Raw genomic sequence first — 24,170 nt, forward strand, 5'->3', positions numbered from 1 at the left:
CACGTAAAATCTTCGCCCGTAAAACCGACTTTACAGGCAACCAATTTTTTGTTTGGCAGAATTACTGTATCGACCGCCTATCAATTACATGAAGTAGATCCCCTTTGATTTTTATTTTGTTCATTCATATTCCATATGGCTGTCTCTCAAGTGTCTTTTTAAATACCTGATCCAACTAAACATTGAACAATGTTGGGACACAATGCAATCTTGTCTGACTCATTGTATGGAGATTTCGTCGGTATAGTTGTCTCCATTTTTAACGATAGCAGTTTAATTCCAGTACAGATGTTTAATGACATGAATAGCTTGTCATTTATTCCTATATTTTTTAGCATCTGGATTAATTTTACATGCTATACTTCATTGAATGCCTTTTCGAAGTCCACGAAGTATGCAAATACATATTTTCTTTGATTTATTTTTGTAATATGATATATTCAGCGCAAAAAGTGCCTCCCTAGTTCCCATACATTTCCGAAAAAAATTGGGTATATTCGAGATCCTCTTCGCATTTGCATCTAATTCCGTTGTCGAGTATTCTTAGGAAAATAATAATAGTGAGCCTTATTATGCTAATTAGGCGATAGTTTCAAGATTTTCTAACATTGTGTTTTTAGGTATTTCGTCAGTTAGTCGTATAGCCAGTCTGTGGGAATCACTACGGTATTATAAATTGCATTAAAAAATCACTACTACTTTTATGTTATCTTCATCTATTAGCTTCAGCAACTTAGTTGGTTCATCATCTGGACTACAAGATTTTCTAATTTTAGCATTTTTTAAGCGTGTTCTACCTCTGATTTCGTAATTTGTGGGCCGTCAGTACAATTTTGGTAGGGTTCGGTAATATTGTTTATGTCATCTTTAAACAACTCTGATATATACAGTTGCCATTCTCTTCTTATTTAGTTTTTTTACAATTATTTTGATGTTATATTATTGTCAACTTGTACAGAGAAAACTCGTTTTTTAAATATGTTGCTTATTTCTTTTACATTTTTGTGCATATTAAATAAGTCATGTCTAGATATCACATTCTCCATTTCGTCGCATCTTGTTCTTATCCATTTTTCTTTGGCTAGTTTTATCTACCTTTTTTTTAATTACAATCGACGTTGTTTCATTAATTTTAAAATGTCTTCTGTCATCCATTTATATTTCTTGGTTAATTTACTTCTGTAATATTTATTTGTGGAAATTTCCATTCCATAGTTCCATAGTTACACATATTTGAAACATACGTCTCTTACTCTCTTTAAGTAAAAAAACCACTCATTACAGATACCTACGATATCAAAAGGTGAACCCTAGGTCGGACCCTAGGTGAACTGATATGCCGGAATATCCAGCAAACAATATCTTACACATCTGGAAGTCGAGAATATTACCGTTTTCAGCATGGTCTTATAAAGATGTTGACTTAAACCCATGTTTTATAATCGCTAGAAGGTTCTTCGAAATAACTCTAGTAGTAAGGGAATAGGTATCGTCTGTGTACTTTCCATTATCCACTGGCTCCTTATTTGTATCTTAAGATCTTTGTACTTAGCTATGATCTACTAGTTGTAGTTAGTTTATTATCTGATGAGATCTCGTCCATTATGTGCCGCTAATATTGATAAAAATGGAATAGTTGATTTGAAGAAATTCCAGTTTTTTTGGAAATAAAGTATCTTTTCTACTAAATCCTGCTGTTCTTTATAACTTTATAAACGACTAGCAACTTCCAGGAAGCTGTTTAATAGTTTCTTCGATTTGATATTATAACTTGAGTTATTCAAGTCTATCATTAAATGTTATTAGTAGAAATTGTCGCTTTAACCTAAAGGAATGTTTAAACTATAAATTCACAATTTAAACGATTTTATGTTGTATGGATATATTTATTTACTAAGAAACAAACATTTTTAATTAAAGTCGGTTTAATTACTCTACATATTATTTTTGATTTTTTCCAATACATTTCAAAAAACGAATTAGTTACTTTTAGTGTATTCTTAGTTGGCTATAAATAATTGGTGCAAGATTGGTGAAAAATATTAATGACAATGAAAATATGTAAATACTTTTAATAAAAAGAAGCTTTAAAAATACTTATTAACAATTAAATCCATTTGGTGTAAAATTACAAGCATTTGACTTAGCAGCTCCTGAGACATTGATGTCAGACCAGTTCCAATTCGAGCAGCCCCCACTTCCACAAAGAATGTAAACTTTAACTGAGTTTGAACCTGTCATTGTTCCATAGACGTTATGAATTTTTAGGTCTTTCACTGGGATATTTCCTAGAGGGTTTCCAGTTGGTCCATCGTTGGTGTAATCTTCCTGTACGTTAATTGCATAATATGAAATTCCTAGAAAAAGGATGTTTTATATATTGTTATTTTATGTATTGTTAACATGTTGTTTTATGTATTGTTAACTATATAACTTGCATTGTAAGTATAATTATGTTAAAAGACTGTGACTTCTCATGTAACTAAATTGTAGCATTCCCTGACCACCAAAGACATATTGGAATTGAAGAATAAAGAGTATGCATAGGTAGCCTATATTCTTTCAGCAGTTTTCCCCATAAAAATCTTTATTCTTTATCTTCTATTCTCATGTATATATATATATATATATATATATATATATATATATATATATATGTATATATAATGAAAATTACTGTGTTGAAAATTTAAAACTTGACGTTTTTGCACCCATTTTGGAGCCATTATCAAGAGGTATATGGTTATCTTCAAAATCGGGGTCTCAATCTGCCTACTCTCCTCATTCGTGACGTATTAGTATAGTATTCTCCAGAAATACGAGAACCGTTAAACGGCACTGAGGTCTTAATTTGTTTACTCCTCAATATCGAGTGACACTGATATATTTATCCACTTTTAATCATAGCTGATTAGTTAGATAAGTACAAAAGAAGGGGATTAATGGGTCAGCAGCTGATCTAAACAAAGCCAAGTGTACTTTTTTTTTCGAAAATCAGATATATTGCGGTATACTTTATAGTATACTTCCGGTATACTTTAAACAAATTATGCTGACTCCACCTCTACTAATCGTAGAAAACTTTTTTTTAAGCTTTAACTTGACTTCAGTTATAAGAGTCTATAATTAAGTTAAAAATACGTGTAACGTATGATTTCTTTCCCTTTTCTTATGATTTCTTAATGCAAGAATAAGAATCTTTTTAAGATTTTGTTTTATTGTTAGCTACTAGTTATTTTTAGCAGCAAAGAATATTAGATAAACCACCAAAATAATAAAAATGTATTATCAAATAATTTTTAAACTTACCTATTAACTTAATATTATCGTAAGTGATGCTGGTGATTTCGCCTTTCTTATTATTTACTGGTATAGTTTTAATATGAATAGCGTTACGTGAATTTTCTACTATGGAATCTTTAAATGTTACGTTGTAAATGGTGTTTAGCTCATAGGTATCCCACAATCCTGATGCAAGACTTAATCCATGGCCCCCAATGCAGTGCATGTTTTGAAATGTTAAATGCTGACCTTGATTCACACAAATACAGTCATCTTGGTTCCGTACTGTAGTATCTTTTATTGTTACTTTGTAGGACTTTGCAATATCAAATCCGTCGGTGTTAGCTCCTCCTTTCTAAAAAATATTTGTATTTATATAAATATAAATAAAATCCATTGTTTTCTAGACCAGAATCAAAATTACCTAATTGACCGTCAGATTTCAATACGAAGTTCGACCATGATTTTATGCCTTATGCATTTTAGTGTACTAAAAATTTTAAATAAGATAAGTAAAAGAAAGTAAAGAGTTTAACCAGGGTGCGTTTTTCTGAAAAACGAATTTTTCCCCAATTTTTAAGGTAAAATTTTTCGTTTTCATGACCTGCTGTTATAACTTTTTTCGCAGGTTCCTTATAGGGAAAACTAACAAATTTCCATGTTTAGGTCATAATTAACACCCTTAGGGCACCAGTATCCCTTATGCCAATTTTATTAAAAGTAGAATCAATATTCCATCAATTTGTAAAATAAGAAAGAAAAGAAGGAAATTTTTTTTACAAAATAAATTTTTTTTTCCAAAAGAAAATTCAATTATTACGAAAAGTTATGCATGAAACTACATAGTTTTTATATATTTAATTCTCCTTGATTCCATCTTACAGTATTCTTAAAAGTATGAGGGATAAAATCGTGGACGAACTTCGTCCGAAATCCGACGGTCTATAAAGGTTTTTCGGATTTGTATGGTCCGTATGTTGATTCGTTTCAACGTTTCGCTACTTTTGTAGTCACCTTTTTTAGAAGTGCGGGAATGTTGTTAGTCACAATAAATTAATTACTCAACATACCTAGAGACAAAAACTAGCGACGGAGAAATCGACGCACAATAACTCAAATACTCGACGTATTTATAAATAAAACGTGGATCCGTCAAAACCACATCCTGTAGTATTCGTTTGTGATCGGGGTGTTTTTTCTAGTATAAGTGTTTGCTTGCGCGTACCCCGTTTAGACCAATTTGTGCATCTTCAGAGTTAAAACCACTCTGCAACAGTTCTTATATAGTCGTTCGAGTCGTCATCCATAGCTGTATCCCTTCGCGTGTTGGGTTATTACTGCTCTTCACCTATGTTTAGACGTCTAGTGTAGAGTTAGTTCCCCGTCTAATTTCATCTAAGTATACATGACCACGTTTCTTCGCTAGAAGGGGGATAGAAAATAAATATATCTAAAACCCAAAAATCAGAGTGGACGGCTACGAACAGCGTCTGACCCAGAGTGGGCAGCTGAATATACACTCACCAACCCGTCTGACTAGCGTGGTGTTTTATGGCCAACACCTCCCTTCTCAAATGGCGAATACAAACCCGAATGGAACTGGTCCCCAGGTAGGTGGTTCACATTGTGGCAAATCCTACACCTTATCTAATAAGGTCAGTCTCATCGGATCTGGGAGAGACAATAGTTCGTCAATACAGACAACAAAAATGTATATCTCAACTTGTAATGTAAGATCTTTGTCTAAAGACGAGAAACTCTATGAGTTAGAGAAAGAAGTTAAGCACCTGCAATGGGACATAATCGGACTATCGGAGGTAAAAAGAAAAGGTGAAAACTGCATCTCGCTAAAGTCCGGAAAAATATTGTATTTTTAAGGTAAAGAAAACTAAAGTTTAGATGGAGTTGGTTTTCTGATTTCGAAAAAATACGCTCATAAAATTGAGGAATACGTAGGAATGACAGAAAGAATCGCTTTATTAATCATAAATATCAGCGAAAAGGTCACTTTAAAAATAATTCAGATTTATGCGCCAACATCTACACACACAGACGAAGAAATGGAAGAATTCTATGAACACCTCACAGAGTCCATGACGTATCGAAACACTACCTACACTATTATATTAGGCGATTTTAATGCAAAAATGGGCAAAAAACTAGAAGAAAACGAAAATTGTATTGGAGAATTTGGACATGGAGTAAGAAATGCAAGAGGAGATCTATTGGTTAACTATCTAGAAAACAACAAATTATTTGCCATGAACTCTTTATTCAAGAACAAACCACATAGAAAATAGACGTGGATGTCGCCAGATGGGAACACTAAAAATGAAATTGACTACATACTAACAAACAAAAAGAACATTTTCGAAGACGTCACAGTAATAAACTCAATCTCTACTGGTAGTGATCACAGAATGATACGGCTAAAATAAGTATTAAACACAAAAAAGATCGAAGACAATATGTACACTCTAAGCAAAAAGTCCACCCAGAAAAATTAAAGGAAAGTAAAGAACAGTACCAAAACAAATTAAGAACAGCTGAAGAACTAAAGCTAACAGACCTAAATCTAGCTCAACTAAATAAAGCCATCACTGAAGAACTTCTAAAGACTAATACAGAAATAAGAAGACATATAAAACAAGATCTCAAACGACATCAAGAAAAACGAATCAAGAAGATTATAGAAGAAAACAGAAACTTAAGATCTATCAAGTCCCACCTAGGAAGACATAAAATCATAGAAATGGAAAATAAACAAGGTGTAATAGAAAAAAGCAGAACCCAAATATCTAAGATAACAAGGGAATATTATAGTGACCTCTACATTGTGGCAAATCCTACACCTTATCTAATAAGGTCAGTCTCATCGGATCTGGGAGAGACAATAGTTCGTCAATACAGACAACAAAAATGTATATCTCAACTTGTAATGTAAGATCTTTGTCTAAAGACGAGAAACTCTATGAGTTAGAGAAAGAAGTTAAGCACCTGCAATGGGACATAATCGGACTATCGGAGGTAAAAAGAAAAGGTGAAAACTGCATCTCGCTAAAGTCCGGAAAAATATTGTATTTTTAAGGTAAAGAAAACTAAAGTTTAGATGGAGTTGGTTTTCTGATTTCGAAAAAATACGCTCATAAAATTGAGGAATACGTAGGAATGACAGAAAGAATCGCTTTATTAATCATAAATATCAGCGAAAAGGTCACTTTAAAAATAATTCAGATTTATGCGCCAACATCTACACACACAGACGAAGAAATGGAAGAATTCTATGAACACCTCACAGAGTCCATGACGTATCGAAACACTACCTACACTATTATATTAGGCGATTTTAATGCAAAAATGGGCAAAAAACTAGAAGAAAACGAAAATTGTATTGGAGAATTTGGACATGGAGTAAGAAATGCAAGAGGAGATCTATTGGTTAACTATCTAGAAAACAACAAATTATTTGCCATGAACTCTTTATTCAAGAACAAACCACATAGAAAATAGACGTGGATGTCGCCAGATGGGAACACTAAAAATGAAATTGACTACATACTAACAAACAAAAAGAACATTTTCGAAGACGTCACAGTAATAAACTCAATCTCTACTGGTAGTGATCACAGAATGATACGGCTAAAATAAGTATTAAACACAAAAAAGATCGAAGACAATATGTACACTCTAAGCAAAAAGTCCACCCAGAAAAATTAAAGGAAAGTAAAGAACAGTACCAAAACAAATTAAGAACAGCTGAAGAACTAAAGCTAACAGACCTAAATCTAGCTCAACTAAATAAAGCCATCACTGAAGAACTTCTAAAGACTAATACAGAAATAAGAAGACATATAAAACAAGATCTCAAACGACATCAAGAAAAACGAATCAAGAAGATTATAGAAGAAAACAGAAACTTAAGATCTATCAAGTCCCACCAAGGAAGACATAAAATCATAGAAATGGAAAATAAACAAGGTGTAATAGAAAAAAGCAGAACCCAAATATCTAAGATAACAAGGGAATATTATAGTGACCTCTACAGCTCTAAAAATAGTCCACCTGATACAAATCAACAAAACCTGAAAAAGAAAATAATAAATGTAAACTCTGAAATATTAGCCCCCATAACCGGAGAAAAAATAGAAAAAGCAATTAGAGATATGAAAAGAAATAAGGCTCCGGGAGACGATGAAATTCTAATTGAAATGTTAAAAGAATGAGGGGGAAAGATAAAAGACTACCTAAAGATAGTTTTCAATAAATGTTTGTTTGAAGGACAAATACCGCAAGAGTGGAACAAGGCAAATACAATTCTGATATATAAGAAAGGAAATAGATCAAAATTAGCTAACTCTAGACCAATATCTCTCTTGTCACAAATCTATAAAACTTATGCAAGGGCATAGTAGATTTAATGTATTTAAAGAATTTAAAAAAATGTCAATAAGGTGATCACAACTAGACTTAACAACAAATTTGATGCATACCAACCAGTTGAACAGGCAGGATTTAGAAAGGGGTACAGCACAACCGACCACCTTCATACCCTTAAAATATTGATAAAAAAGACCAATGAATACAACCTTCCAATATACCTAGCTTTTGTTGACTATGAAAAAGCGTTTGACAGCATAGAACTATGGGCAGGGGAAGAAGCGCTAGTTAATTGTCGAATAGATTCACGGTGCAGAATGTTAATCGAAAATATATATCAAAACGCCACTATGAGAATTCAGCTAGACAGATATTTACAAACTCCATTAATTAGAATTTGTAGAGGTGTCAGACAAGGGGATACAATCTCACCCAAACTATCTACTCTGGCGTTGGGAGACATTTTTAAATCTATAGACTGGGACAATAAAGGGATTTGTATAAACGGGAAATATTTAAATCATCTAAGATTCGCCGATGATGTACTCCTGATAGCAACAACTATGGAACAACTACGAATAATGATTTCAGACCTAGAAAAAACATCTCTTGAGAAAGGACTAAAAATGAATCTAAAGAAAACTAAAATAATGACTAATACAGAAGATAGATCAGTAATTACCATAGGTGGAACAAACATAGACCATGTCCAAGAATATATTTATTTATAGGACAAGCTATCAGAGCAGACAAAAGTAACCAGACTAAAGAAATAACCAGAAGAATAAGAATGGGGTGGGCCGCATTCGGAAAACTCTCATATACTATCAAAAACCAAAAAATATCTTTAAAATTAAGAACGAAGGTATTTAATGCGTGCGTCCTACCTGTTCTGATATATGGTGCCCAGACGTGGACGTGTACCAAGAGCAACTTAGATAGAATAAAGAAAACTCAAAGAGCTATGGAAAGACAAATGTTGGGAATATCGTTGAGAAATAAAAAGAGGAACGAGTGGATAAGATGCAAAACCGAAACAACAGACGCTGTTAAACATGCATTAAAATTAAATTGGAAATGGGTTGGGCATAACGAAAGATATCAGGATGGAAGATAAATGGAAGAATAAAGAAATTGGCCGCTGGAGACCATATACTGCAAAAAGATCAGGAGGTCAACCGCAAATGAGATCGAAAGATGACATTGAGCAAAGCGCAGGTCCAATGTGGAAAAAACAAACAGAAGACAGAGACAAATGGAGACAAATGGGAGAGGCCTATATTCAACACATGAATAGATTTTGGGATATAGATAGATAGAAAACCCAAATAATGAGAAATCTTGAAGTCAGCAAAGATATATAGGTAGGAACAAAATTCTTAGACAACGTAACGGCCTATAAATACCTAGGTCACGAGATCCTCATCTTCTTCTTCAAGTGCCATCTTCGTTCCGAAGGTTGGCGATCATCAGGGCTATATGTATTTTCGAAACTGCTGACCGAAACAATTCGTTGCTGCTACAGCTATACCATTCTCGTAGATTCTTTAGCCGGGAGTTTCGTCTTCCTCCTATGGACCTTTTTCCTGCTATTTTCTCTTGCATAATTATTCGAAGCAGTTCATATCTTTCGCCTCTATTGAGATCCTCATAGAAAAAGATAATCAAACCGTTGAGTTTCTCCGTCGTATAATTCTCACTTGGGCAGCCTTTGGTAAGTTGAACCATATTTTCAAATCCTCCGCCATACGAGTATCTCTTAGGGAGAGCGCCTACCAAACTGGCATGGCAAGTGGCAAGTAGCAAGTAGCGCGCGTCTAGCATGTTACTTAAAATGTAACTAATGCAAACAAATTATTCAGCGCACACCAAAATGACAGTGACAGTGGCGTCATGTAGCTTTCTACGCCACGTCGTTAAAAATAGAGCTTGTTCTACTTTTTGCCACGTGCTACTTGCATTTTGCATGTGTGTTTGTTAAAAAATTTAAATATGGAAGACAGTCCAGATTTTAATATTCGTTTTGTCTCATTAATTGAGAAATTTTCAGGTATCTATGACAACAAAAGTGTGGAATTTTTTAATTCTTTAAATACATTAAATCTACTATGCCCTTGCATCTCTTTCCAATAAGAGTGTACCCAAAACTGACGTTACCGACGAGTTTTGTTCATATTGTTGACGTTTAAAAGCGTTAGCATAACTTCATCCTCAGACGGCGATATTTTGAATTTATAGCCTTTTTAATGTCACGCTACTTTGGTGTACGCTACCTGCCACGCCAGTGCCATGCCCGTGATTATAACAAGGATATTCGTGTAAAAGGTCCGTGTGGTTCATAGGGCAATGGAGCGTGCTATGTTGGGCGTTTCACTGCGAGACAAAATCCCAAACTGCCAGCTACGACGAAAATCAGGAGTGGCTGATACTGCAGAGAGAATAGCAATACTTAAGAGGAACTGGATAACTCACGTCCCTCGAATGACAGATAAAAAATTAATAAAGCAGATACTGAAATGGAGACTAAGAGATGATAAGCAGAGTTCGTCCACAAATATGTTGGATTGACGATCTAAAACCTTGCCATAGGAATTTGATGTAAGAGGCACAAAGATATCAAAACAGATAGAAAATTATAAGGAAGATCTATGTTCAGCAATTATCATTCTATCTTTACAATCCTGTGTGGGACCTAGCCTCCTTAAAAATTTCTCTCCAGTCGTCCCTATCCATCGCCTTTCTCCGCCAAGCACGTATTCCCATATTTCTCATGTCTTGATCGAACGTTGTTCGGAACCTTGTTCTGGGTCTTTCTCTTCTTCTCTATCTTTGTTTTACTATATTAAGTTTCTGGTATATTCATCAATGGCCAAGCGAAAATTGAATGATAATGATACATGACCACAAAAAAAATAGAAGAAGGACCATAAAAAGAGGGAGGCGGGGCAATATGAGAGTACGAAGAAATTCAATAATTTTCTTAAATAATCAAAAAGTGAACTGATGCCTTTTTGCCCAAAATATTACTTATTTTGTTTGTCACAAAGCAAATATATGGAAAAAAGATAGCAAATGTAAGAGGAAGAAGGTCATGGTTAAATGCACGTAGACGGACTGAGTATCGGTTCGAGATAAAAGCCTCTAGAATTATTTGGTATTATATTCTTTTGGAATTACCCAGTGCACGATTTCCATGGAGTGACCAAGATAATAATAAATGAATACGGTGTATTATTTTAAATATTGTTATTGAATGCAATATATTTAAATTTAAGACTGTTTTGAACGTCTTGAATGTATTTGAATCTTTGAAAGGCAAGATAAAACAAAAATACTCTACTGCTATAATAATGAAGTTTATAAATAACTTTCAATGAATTAGGTTCGTACAAAATAAATCATTCAGAGTAAAATAGTAGTAACAATTCCAGTTGGAAAGCCATGCTCTCGTTCCTTGATTTGAAGTCAAAGAAAAATATTTTAAAATTTGTTTCTTATACCAACAATTTATATTCTTTAGCAACAACATAAAAGGATTTACTAAATTAAAAATATACTGACTAATCTGACTTACTGTATCTCCATCTTGGCAATCAATAGTCCAGTGTTGGAGAGTGATATCATGGGAATCCGAGATACCAATACATGTGTGAGGACAATTCTTTACCTTAATATCCTTAAAAAGTGAATTTCCCGTTGCTTGAATTAACATTAATTGGGGTTTCTTCTTATTGCTGTGGTCACCATGTCCGTCCCACCATAGCTCACCACGACCATTTAGCAAATGACCTTAAAATCAAATTTTTAGTATTCGTATTTACTTTTACTAAATAATTTTTGGATTGAGTTCTTTACTTTAGTCGTATTGATGATGAAAAAGATAAAAGTAGATTGAATAATAAATCCAAGGAAACTGATATATATATATATATATATATATATATATATATATATATATATATATATACATATATATATATATATATATATATATATATATATATATATATATATACATATATATATATATATATATATATATATATATATATATATATATATATATATATGTATATATATATAATACGCAAACAAATATAATACGATACAAAAATAATACGATAACAAAAGAGTAATAGTAATTAACGAAGCAAAAAGAGACAAACAGTGAAATGTAACAAAGATTAACACTGATTATAATGGATAGAAATTTTCTCAAAAATTAGTTACAAATTGATTATTAAGAGAAATTAAATTCTTCTTTTCTTCAACCTTCAGTAATGGAGAAGGTACCTTAAGAAGAAGAATTCTCTCTGTTTTTTAATGTACTTCCAGTAAGTTGTCGTTCTATTGTTTTCATAATATTAATACTAATCTTCTTCCTATTGGTGAATCGTCTGTTGCCATATTTACTACTATATTTGTTATTATTCGACTTCTACGATCGTTTCATTCTACACTTATTTTTCTTACCCAGTGCTTGATGTTCTTCACCTTGCATTTACGTCGTATATCTATACTTATATCTTTGTCCCATAGTGTTTTATCATCAAGTTTTTTCATCTCTGCTGTTTCCTACATCATTTTTGTCCTCTCTGAGCCAGGCCGTGTTTCTGCCACGTATGTGGCAGAATATAGTCAGTTAATAATGATGTCGATACCGTAAAAAACTTAACGAAGATAAAGTTAAGATAATGCGGCTTTTACAAGCAATGTTCCCAGGACCAATCAATATTCGTCTATATAATTTATACTTTACATTATAACTTTTAAAAGTATTTTGGTCAGATTGTTGTTTGATCAAAGTACCCAATATAATAGCACAATGAAGTGAATGTAACTAGACTACTTACCGAACTAGCCGAGCTTTATACCAAAGTAAATAAAAAAAATCGAAAGTCAAAATTATTAACCTGCATTGGGGTACTGAGATAACTAGTATGTTTTATATGTCATGCAATATTTATGTTAATCGTGGTTGATACGGGTTTACAATTATAACATTCTCGGTAATTCATAATTTTTACTAATTGGTCGGTCAGATAGCCAAGCGGGCTAGGCGGCCGATTCTCATTTGCTTCACTGTCGAATGGTTCAGTGGATGTGCGTTCGAGCCCCAGCTCGGTGTACAGAAAAATAAAAAAGGCTTTCGCAGCAGTTTAAAATTCTAGATGAATCTGCGGCTTAAACTAGAATATGCTGGTGTCTGATCGGCCTATGGTGGAGCAGTACGGCAAAAGATAAGGGCTTGCGGCTCAGTGATACTCCTCCATAGATCCCTACCGGAAGGGCGTGACGCCTAAAAACGGTGTATATATATATATATATATATATATATATATATATATATATATATATATATATACTAATTGGTGTCGATTTATATTTTTCTTTCTTTGGTCTAGTGGTACGTTAACCTAAAGCAGCTCTACCGATTGATTTAGTACAAAATAGTTAAATAAACCATAAGATGTTTTTACTTTTTTTGTAATAATGTCCATGGGTGTGAATATGGGATGGGTATATCGTTAGAAAATATTTGTTATCTACATTACTTACTACTGCAAACCAGTCCTATTTCATCATAGGAAGTGAAAAAAAGTGCTTCAAAAATTAAATATCAAAATGAGAAAAGATCAGAAAACGTTTAAAAGTAAAGTTGTTACAGAATATACTAATCATATTTAGGAAATATACTGATTACACTCACGATCATACTTGGCTATATCTGGTTCGTACATTTAAATGGCGTTAAGAATATTATAATTTTCGTAAAAATATAATTAAAATATAATAAGAATATAATGTAACGTACTTTCTGTTCCTTGTATCGTGATGCCGTCGCCTTTAATCCATATAAGAGGACCATCCCACTCACTGTAAGCAAACGCAATGTTTCCATTAAAAGTCAGGGTGGTACCATATTGTAAATGTAGTTTTAAGGTTTGGCCGGCAGGTACTGCAAAACTTTCAACGGTTATAGATTTGCATTGGCTAACGACGGTATCAACATGGTCAAACCTATCAATTGTGCAGCTTGCTGGAAAAATAAATATAGAATGGATAAATTGATTGCACGTATGAGTAAACTACTAAAAGGGTTAGTAGGAAAAAAAGAAAAGTTCTACTCACAGTTTTTTATTAATAACTTACGCGATACATTTCGAACACTACAACTTTTTGCTCATTGTCAGGTCCCCGATAATTATTACTTAACAGATAAATGTATAACAAATAAACTCAATGGTAAACAGACTATAAACATCATTGGGCCAAAAAAATGTTTATTGGTAAAAACTTTTTCTAAAATCGATTATTAAAAATGTTTGTCGAAGAAGGTGATGGTATAAGAAAACTAGTAATTCTAAAATATCCACCTTCCCCCAATAATCCAAAGATGAAAATGCCAATCTTAATTTAGAAGTGGTGTGATGTAGTATAGCAAAACCATTTTAATGTGATATTTGTCTCTGTCTGTCATTGTATGTTTTATGATTTTAGTTTTTTTAATTTATCAGTCTCACAACGTATATCTCTTTAAATTTAGTAACAAAAACTGGACTGGACATTCAAAGTTTTACTAGGATACTGCTATTTCTCACTTCTAGTAGTAGCCTCAAAAAGTACCATTTGTAGCAGTACCAGTACCATTCTGTGTATTAGTTAGTATCAATAGACTTTATATATATATATATATATATATATATATATATATATATATATATATATATATATATATATATTATATATATATTATATATATAATATATATATATATATATATATATATATATATATATATATACCTATATAATATATATATATATATATATATATATATATATATATATATACATATAGAGAGTGGATTTGAGCCAGGTTTACCACTCTCTCATCTTACGAAATAAATGATACCAATTATTCTTCAGTTAAAAGTTGGCGTATTTTTTGTTCAAAATAATAACAAAATTATCCCCTATTTCCAAGTTTCATTAAAACATAAATTAAAAATAATATATCAAATATTTCCGCCATATAAATTCCACCTGTCCAACTAATTATGCAATGTCCCCTGTAGAAGTTCATAATTGTCTCAAACCTTGGAATTTGGTGACACATGGCCCTTAAAAAAATTTTCGGTATCGCGTCAAGTTGTTTGCTTAGATTGCAATAAATCAGAACTTTGTTGGTCTTCAGTGGAGAACCATCTAAATGAAGCCAAATGTTCGTTTAAAATTTTTTAAATATTCATATCTACGAATATGAACATTATTTTCTGCAAAGTTTGTGTGTTTTTTGTTTTTGTTTTTTCTTTTTTGGTTAAGTTAGTTTTAAATAAGGAGTAAAGTGTACAGTAGATATGATAACATCGATAACATACTACATATTGAGTTGTAAGTTATGAACTATATCTGTATTTCTTATAAACTCAATGTCATTTGTTATATTTTAGAGAACTGATGAAGCTTTAGAAATATAAAGCGAAACGTCTTCAATAAACTTATGAAGTAGTTGACTTCTTTTTTTATTTGCCAACCTGAATGACCGATTAAACCTCTGAATTCACTAGTTGAATACTTTAGAAATATAAATTGACGGTCGTAGTCTTTACAATATATATATATATATATATATATATATATATATATATATATATATATATATATATATATATATATATATATATATATATATATATATATATATATATATATATATATATATATATATGCAAATATTCGTAGCTTCAAGAAATTGCTATTGCTCTGATGAAATAAAAGCCATATTATTATGGCATTGGAGCAGAAGTTAGTCAAAAAAATTTGTTTAAAAATTCCTTTTTAAAAGATATAATAATAAAAACCTTATCGGGCTACATCACAGAACGTTTTCGGAATTAATATTCCATCATGAGTGCTATCTAGATTTACATATTAAAAGCCACTAAATACATGGGTAAAAACCCTTTAAATATTATTAAATTAACTTTGAATTACGTTATTTAACTTTATAAACAACTCCGCCTGCATTGCCCATTAGGCGGATCGAGTAGCTTGGTGGGTGATGTTGCTGGTCCCAATCCCGGATAAAGGAGGAGGGTTGTAGGGTTAGGTTAGCAGCCTGCCATATATAAAAATAAAAAAAGCTCGATGAACCGGTGACGAGCCTCGGACTAGGACAGAAAATAGGGTAACGGCAAAGGCGAGAAAAAGGACGACGAACTGGAAAACGAAAAATATAATGAGAGTGGCGGCGCGTGGAATTAAAAAAGCCTAAATAACCGAGATCAGGAAATACAAAAAAAGTTAAGAGAATATCAAATAGATATCTGCGCCCTACAGGAAACAAAGAGGAAAGATAAAGGACAGACGCGGTTTGGAGAATATTTACTAATATATAGTGGGGTTCCGAAACAAGAAAGAGCAAAGGAAGGTGTAGCAATAATGATCAAAACAAAATATAAAAATCAAATTAAAGAGTGGCAGTTCATATCTCAGAGAATACTTTTAGTAAAAATTAGGGCGAACAGCAAAATTATTAACATAATATGGATATATGCACCAGAAGACTGCAAACCTGACAGCGATAAAGAAGAATTCTATGATAAGCTACAAACATTAGTGGAAAGAGAAGTGAAGCAAAACGAATTACTTATATTATTGGGAGATTTCAATGCCAGAATAGGAGACGAAGTAATACCAGGAATAAAACAAAGGTTTAATGTAAGAGTTGTCAATAAAAACGGAAAAAGAATGGTGGAATTCTGCACATCAAACGAACTAAGGATAACCAACACATTTTTTGATCATAAAATTCAACACAAATACACGTTTGAAAATACAGGATGATATAGATCAATGATAGAATATGTGGTCACAAACAGAAATATTCACCATAAACAGATAGTGGATGTTAGAAGTTTGACGTCACTCAATGTGGGAAGCGATCACTATTTGGTACTTAGTAAAATTAGATTCAATGAAAGATGGAAAGAGAAGCTTAAACAGAGCAATGCAGAGGAAATAATATAAATAGAAAATTTAAGAGATGACTCCATAAAATCATTATATCGAAAAAGGCTAGAACAGAAAATACAAATGGAGAATATCGAAAATGAAAGCAATGTAGAGACTAGCTGGAGAAAACTTAAGAAAAATATTCTGGATGCTGCCCGAGAAGCCCTTGGAATGAAAATAATAAACAAAAAGTGGTCAACGAAAACACTATGGTTTACACTAGAGGTTTAACAAAAATGTCACCAAAAAAATAAAGCTTTCCTAAAATATAAGTCAGAAAAAACTAATAAATCATATGAAGAATATAAAAGAATAAGAACTGAAACTCATTAGTTTGTAAGAAAAACAAAAACAGATTACTGGGAAAGATTCACAAAAGGACTAGAGATGGATTTTTATGTACAACAGAAACAAGTATGGCGCTTTATAAGACAACAAAGAAGCGAAATGAAAGAACTAGTTAAAATAGAACACATACAAGAGGATACATGGGTGGCCTTCCTGACAGAAATGTTTAAAAAACAAAAGAACCTTTATCAGAAACGACAAATATAATAACTGAGGAAAAGACCGAAATCTCCCAAAACGATGTGAAAGAAGGAATAAACAAATTAAAAAACAGAAAGTCACCAGAAGAAGATCAAATACCAAATGAACTTTTAAAATATGGAGGTGATCACCTTGCACAACAACTGCAACTTCTTATTAATAAAATAATCACAACGAACAGAATACCAAATGAATGAAGAAGAGCGATCATGGTGGACGACCGAGGAAAACATGGTCAGACAACGTCAATTGAGGCTAAAAACAGAAGTAAAACACGCATTAAGCCTATTTATAAAGTAGGAAGAAGAAGAAGAACTTTATAAACTATGATGTTTAAGTTACAACCGGATTGGAGGAATGCATAATATGGCAACGTTAGACTCCACTGAAGGTTGCTAGTCCTGAGACGAAGTGTCTACGAAGTGTCGACTCAGTTACTCTCAAGTCCTTATAGGTCCAAAGATATGAGCCTATGAACCAGGTCTATGAATCAGGTTTTGTCATATCAGTCATCGAATATGTTTTAAATTTGCAGTTAAAATCATTAAGAATTATTCCTTTTTGTAATATACACTAAAGCCATTTTTTTGTCAATGCAAATTTTTGTTAATATCAATGCAAATAGAATCAAACAACCTGTTACGTTCCAAATTTAAAGTAGAAAGTCCCACCTCTATTTTCAAAAATTTAAACAATGCTAGATGTGTAAGATCGGTTGCCTATAATATATTATATATAGACGTACACCCGTTAAGAAAAGTACTGTACGGTGACAGTCTGGGAATGCCTCGCGGCTAGACAAAACAGTGGAGATAGTCGTACGGTCCACAAAACAAACAAAAGTTATATCGGGGGCGCCAGCCTTCCCTACGTTACTAAACCCTATTCATTTTACAAATTCCCAATTGTCAATAGAAGCACGTGAAAGCCAAACAGGGTCGTACTGATGTGTATCATATGATTTTTAAAACTATTTACTTTTGAAACTGTTAGTGTAAGAATTTCTTGAAATTTAATCATTATATCACAATTAAATTAATTCTAAAAAATAACACGACCAGTAAATAATTTAACAATAACTATAACATAAATATAACACAATATGTTAACTTAAAAATCAACATGATACAATTTGAATTTAAAATGCTGGCAAGTTTGGATCTGTAACATGAGAATCCGTCTGGCTTAAGGTAATAAATTATATTTAATAGCCTCTTGACGAATGAGCTGGCGAATATCAACAAGTGCTCATGTTTATAGATGGGAATTTGGTAAACGAATGTACTTTATTCAATAAACCGCCCACTTACCAATAGTTTTACTACTAAAATATTAAGTATAGTATACAACCTGAATAAATAAAAAAATAAATGAAATTGTCTAAGATCAGGATTTAGTCAATTTTAATAAATATGTTCCCAAGATATTTGAAAACAAATACATATTACAATATTATTTAACTCTGCCATATGCTTAATAAAAAGAATATAAAAATGCGGCTTCTACTTGCCTAACAAAAATTCACCAGTTATTTCTATTTAATTGTACAAAAAAGGGTAAGACGTATCAAAAGTACCGGACGCTAAGGGGTGTGTGGTTCAATACCAAAAAAAAAATAATTAACCCAAAATTAACCCAAATGCGCACGCTCAAATGCGTGCGCAGAAAAAATATAAAAAAAATAAATCTATCTCAAATATTTAACCTCCCCCCCCCTTAGACGCAGTTTACAAAATTATAATGGGTATGTGTAAATATTTAATTACTAAAATAAACCGCAAATAACCTTAAAAAAAACTATTGCATCCCGTAAACAAATTAGATGGCGCGTAAATCTTCCGTCGAAAATTAATTATCGATCCATACCTCGAATTTTCAATCACATTCATATACTTCACCGCGTGGGATCCTAGTTAAAGCTCAGTGTGTCTTCAATCTAAAAACACCATTCGCAAAATCCCTTGCGACTTCGGAGGAACTCCAAAAATACGATTGCCGATGTACATAGACTTGTATGACAATGTTGGAAAGTTAAAAATTACAGCCAGACAGAAAAAGAAGAACTCGTTCTTAGCCAGATTAGGGGTTTGAAATATTTCAAATTGGACCGAAACGTAGTTGGCTGTTTGGACTCGTGATTAAGGCTAATTTCTTGATCTAAATACGACTTCGGTAGACACGTGCACTGTAGATCCGCTTTTTTTTAGCGAAATTGTGGATATTTCCAAAAAAAAACCGTTCCACGAAGGCAGCAAATCCCCTTGAATATCAACATGGTTCGTACTGGTCCAGATCTCACATGGAACAGCAGCAAAAAAAACAAAATGCCGTTTTTAAACTAGCCTGAACTTCTCGGTACCAGGGTCAAACCTAGAATCACTTCCTTTCCGTCGTCTTCCCGAACACTTGACAACTTGACACACGGAGGTCACCGAATAATACCGAGATTAACACATTAAAATTTTGTGATCCCAATTCTTCCAAGATAACTCTAGAAAGAACGGTCTAAATTAGTTTATTCACAAAAAGAGGACCTTTTTCCTTAACTTCAGCACAATTTGCCAGATATTACCCCTATTTGAAAACTACTAATTTTATTTTCGTCACTTTGCTTATAATATATTATAGGCAACCGATCTTACACGTCTAGAATTGTTTAAATTTTCGAAAATAGAGGTGGCACTTTCTACTTTAAGTTTGGAACGTATCAAACCTTTAAATGAGGTATCAGTTGACCTTCTTATTTAAGATTTTCTGGATAATGCATCGTCCCTAGGGTGCTGCAATGCAAGTGTTCACTCTTGAAAAAAAGTGAGTTTGAGCGTTTTCCAAGAGTGCTAATAGAAATTAGTGACCTAAAAATATATCGTTTTCGCTTTCTATGTCCCACTCTGTATTTATATTACAATATGAGACCATTTTTCTTCTATCATCATCATTTTTTTTTTCAATAATTTCCAAAGCCAACAATGTGCGAAAAAGTTTTTCCTAATAACTTTTTTCGACTACTCAAGTGCTTAATAGTATGTTTTCCACTGACAATATCTCTTGAAGCTTTATCTCTTAAATTACTTCATAGAGACCTGATGATGGCAGAAAAATATAGTAGTCGAAACCGGTATTCCCAGTATTTTCTTTTTTTTTCCTACTTAACATTTTTTAATATAGAGAAATGTTAAATAATTTAATTTTAAATTTGTTTTATAAAATTCATTTTTCGTAAGATCTGAAATTAGTCCTGAGATTTGGGTTACTAAGTAACTTTGTACCTAAAAAGGTCTTACTATAGGATTATATTTTATAGTGGTTTGAGTCCTTTTCTTAGACAGTAGTTTTGAGTCCCGTATACTCGTTTACGAACTACTCGTTTACGAACTCCGTATGGCTTGACTTTTTTAAATAAAATTATTGAGATATCTACTACAATGTATCTATTTACTGTTTGCAAAATATCCTTAATAAAAAACACAACTATTATGTAGTTACATAGTTTTAAATAATTATGATCAAGCATAAACATCTAGACAAGGCGAAAAGCTGGGATTAGTTCGGAAAAATATTCCCATGAGATTTTTTTGCATAAACACTTTCATAAGAAATTCCACAAGAAGGTTCAACAAGTCGTTCAGGGGAAAAGTTGTTTAAATTTTTTTAAATAACTTTTCAAACTAACGAAAATTTCGAACAAAATTTTCAAAGTTCAAAATCACAAGTAAAGAACATTATTTTTTAATCCCCTATATTCTAGTTGAAACCTTTTCTATATTTTCCGATAAGTATTTTTGGCATTTTTCATTTTTGAGCATCGTTTTTTAATCGTTAATGAAGCCCTTATGACGAGACGGTCGCTCGCTCTACGGCGTGTATAAGAGAGAAACACAAGATCTAGGGTATAAATTTTTGCTGGTTTAAATTCTCATTGTACAAATGACCGCCAGCCCTGCCATACGCGCTTTATTATCAATCAAAAAACAATAGTTATATATGCACCAAGGATGTTATTAAGATGGTAAGACCCAAAGAGCAGCATAATCTATCTAGAGAGTCTCTAGCCCGAGGGATGGATGTTGCTCGATGGGCCTTATCAGCTGGTAATACCAGTTTTACATACAAAATATGCATATATTTTTTGTTGGTGCAGTAAAGAAAAAAGTAGAAACATCTCAATTTTAGTTTTTATTTATGTGAAGTGAAAAATACAATCTTAGAGACTTATTATGTGCAGAATGATCCAAAAAGTTAAAAAAAAAAATTTTCGGGCCGAAAAACTGATTGTTACAATTTGTTTAAAAAAAAATTTAACAACTTTTCGCCTGGACGACCTCTTGAACCTTATTTTGGAATATCTCATGAAGGTGAATATGCAATACAATCTGTTGGAAATACTTTTCCGAACGAACGCGAGCTTTTGTTCATTGTAATAGTATTAAAAAATGAAATCATTATTACTTAAAAATACATTAATTTTTAACGGAATACTTTTTATAAAAAATGTTTTGTTGAGTAATGTAGGTACGCGTTTTATTAAAATTTAAACCTTCAAATTCTTCATTATAATTTATCGATTTTTATTTTTTTTGATTTTGATTATGTACCTCTGAAAGAATTATTTTTTTCATTTCATTCATTTCATTTCACTCAAGGTGAAAAACTCGGGTTCGTTTGAAAAAATATTCCCATGAGATTTTTTGCATAATCACTTTCAGTACCCCAAAATAAGTTTCAAGAAGCCTTCCATGCAAAAACTGGTCCTAATTTATTTAAACAATTTTTTAAAACAAATTTTAAAAAGCGCTTATGACAGTAGGCTATTGATTATGTACTTTAGAAAGGAACTAAATACAACATTAAAGGGGTTTTTTTATTTTATATGGCCAATGGACTTCCACATATGAAAAAAAAAACACTGAGTGCTACCATTTACAGGAGTGATTTTTTGGGAAAGGAGTAAATAAATCCCTATGCACTAGTGTACATTTGGGTGAATCCTATGCACTTTTCTTGCCAATATATTTTTAGAAAAGTTGTTCAAAATTAAATTTTCATATCAAAATGTCACCTTTCAAAGTCAGAAATAATTTTTTTACAAGAATATATTAAAAAAATCAAGCAAAAAAACACGCATTAAGGCTATTTTTCTATTTTATCCCATCACTTTTGCCAACAGGGGTATAGGTATAGCCATTGCTTCACGTAGAAAAAACATCTATACTTCCTCTTCAAAAGTTTTTAAGGTTCATCATCATGTTGAGGCCATTTATTCGCAAACAGTTTTCCATAACTTTGCTCTACGCAGCTTTGGATATCTTCAATAGTATGTTTAGTAGAAAGAAAAATCAATTACATTTAAAACGGTCCATTGTAGTAGGTCCTAGGACTAATTTTGGGCAAGATATGGTTCTTCAAAAAAATTTACGTTTACCTGCTTTTCTTAACTTCGGCTGTTTTTTAAATCTTCCGTAATAACTTTTTTCTTCTTTATTTTTTAAGTAAATTTGATGCTTGCAACAATTTTTATATAGCTAAATGTACAAGGAAATAGTTATAAGTAAAAATTAGAAAAATATCCGCAAAAGTTAGTAAAAATCGTTGCAAGCATCACACTTTGACGAACCATATCTTCGTTACCGTTAGTCGTAGAAAATTTTACAATTGACCCTTTTAAATTAAAGAAAAGAAGCTTTCTTTTTTATTTTGCATATACCTTAATGTACAAGAAAACTTTGAAGAACCATATCTTGCTTAAAATAAGTCCTAGGACCTTCTAAAATTGACTGTTTTAAAGGTAGTTGATTTTTCTTTATATTAAATGTGTAGGAATAGCCGGTTTACATTATTCGTTTAGACGAAATTTGGTTGGAATCCTTATTCGGTTACCAACCATAATGTAAACAGTTTATAGTACAAACAGTTTTGCATATAGTAAAACTTTTCAAATTTCTATTTTATAGAAAAAACGTTGTAAAGAAGTAAAGTTAGATTTGTTTAATTATGTAAACAAAGGTATTTTTTATTTCCACCCTACCTTATTTACCAATTTACTATTTTTTTTTCGTTGGATCTATACATAGTAATTTTAAGACATGCAGCATTTAGTATTGATAGTTAGTTAAAAAAATTTTATAGAGAATTTGTAAGATGTGTTAGACATTTCAATATTTCGCCCTAAGCCTACAAGGTGTGTTGAATATTGTAATAAAAAATTGCGAGAAGTCAAAGACAATTACATATAAAAGAGTTAAAAGATTTTTTAAACGATTAGCTAAATGGACTTTGAGTAGTGTTTTGAATTCAATTTGTACATACCTGTTAAGTTTAAAGCATGTGCAATGCTGCAGAGAAAAAAAAATCCAAATAGTTGTAAAGTTCTCATGATGTTAGGATTATTACTACTTAAATATAACATTAGTTTATTCTATGACATTATATAGTTTTACAATTATCAGATTTTAAATCAAAAGAGATATGATAATAACATATTTTATCTCTATAGTTATAGTATCTAATGCAGGGGATTATTTGTGAGATATAACGAGACGCGTTAAAAAAAAATTATTTAATTAATACGTAAAAAAAATATAGGATTATATTATAGGAAAATAAAGCACTTGAGAAAGACACTCTGCCGAATCATCTGTAGGGGAAAGATATAATAAAATATTATGAAAGTTTTAAAAACAACGTTTGCAGTGTTTTTTGTTAATTTAGATTATCTTACTATCTTACCAAAAATTGACTAAATAGAGCAACTCTTAAATATTCCCTCCTTGTAAAGTTGTGCTACCTTACACCAAGTGTTGTAGAAGATATGACCAATTTTATTATGAAACAGTGTCTGATTTGACACTGTATTTTTATAAACAATAAAATTATAAATATTTTGCTGTGTAACAATTATTTTTGTATCATATATTTTTATAAAACTTCAAATATTTTGTAGATAAA

The 24,170-nt window shown here is 31.8% G+C and overlaps 2 protein-coding genes across 2 annotated transcripts in view; one reads left to right on the forward strand and one right to left on the reverse strand.

The window, feature by feature from the left end:
- The window catches only part of LOC140451924 (uncharacterized), an 804,624-nt gene that overhangs the window by 143,578 nt on the left and 636,876 nt on the right, over positions 1 to 24,170 (forward strand). The gene's annotated exons all lie outside the window — the stretch shown is intronic.
- LOC140439830 (polygalacturonase-like) lies at positions 1,880 to 23,661 on the reverse strand. The gene is made up of 5 exons (XM_072529985.1): positions 23,532 to 23,661; positions 13,475 to 13,699; positions 11,234 to 11,448; positions 3,310 to 3,637; positions 1,880 to 2,357 (listed from the first exon to the last, which is right to left on the reverse strand). The coding sequence occupies exons 1-5, from the start codon at positions 23,629 to 23,631 to the stop codon at positions 2,101 to 2,103; spliced, it is 1,125 nt and encodes a 374-aa protein (XP_072386086.1). The 5' UTR covers positions 23,632 to 23,661; the 3' UTR covers positions 1,880 to 2,100.

The sequence above is a fragment of the Diabrotica undecimpunctata genome, chromosome 1 (genome assembly GCF_040954645.1).
Source record: "Diabrotica undecimpunctata isolate CICGRU chromosome 1, icDiaUnde3, whole genome shotgun sequence".
Taxonomy (NCBI): Eukaryota; Metazoa; Arthropoda; class Insecta; order Coleoptera; family Chrysomelidae; genus Diabrotica; species Diabrotica undecimpunctata.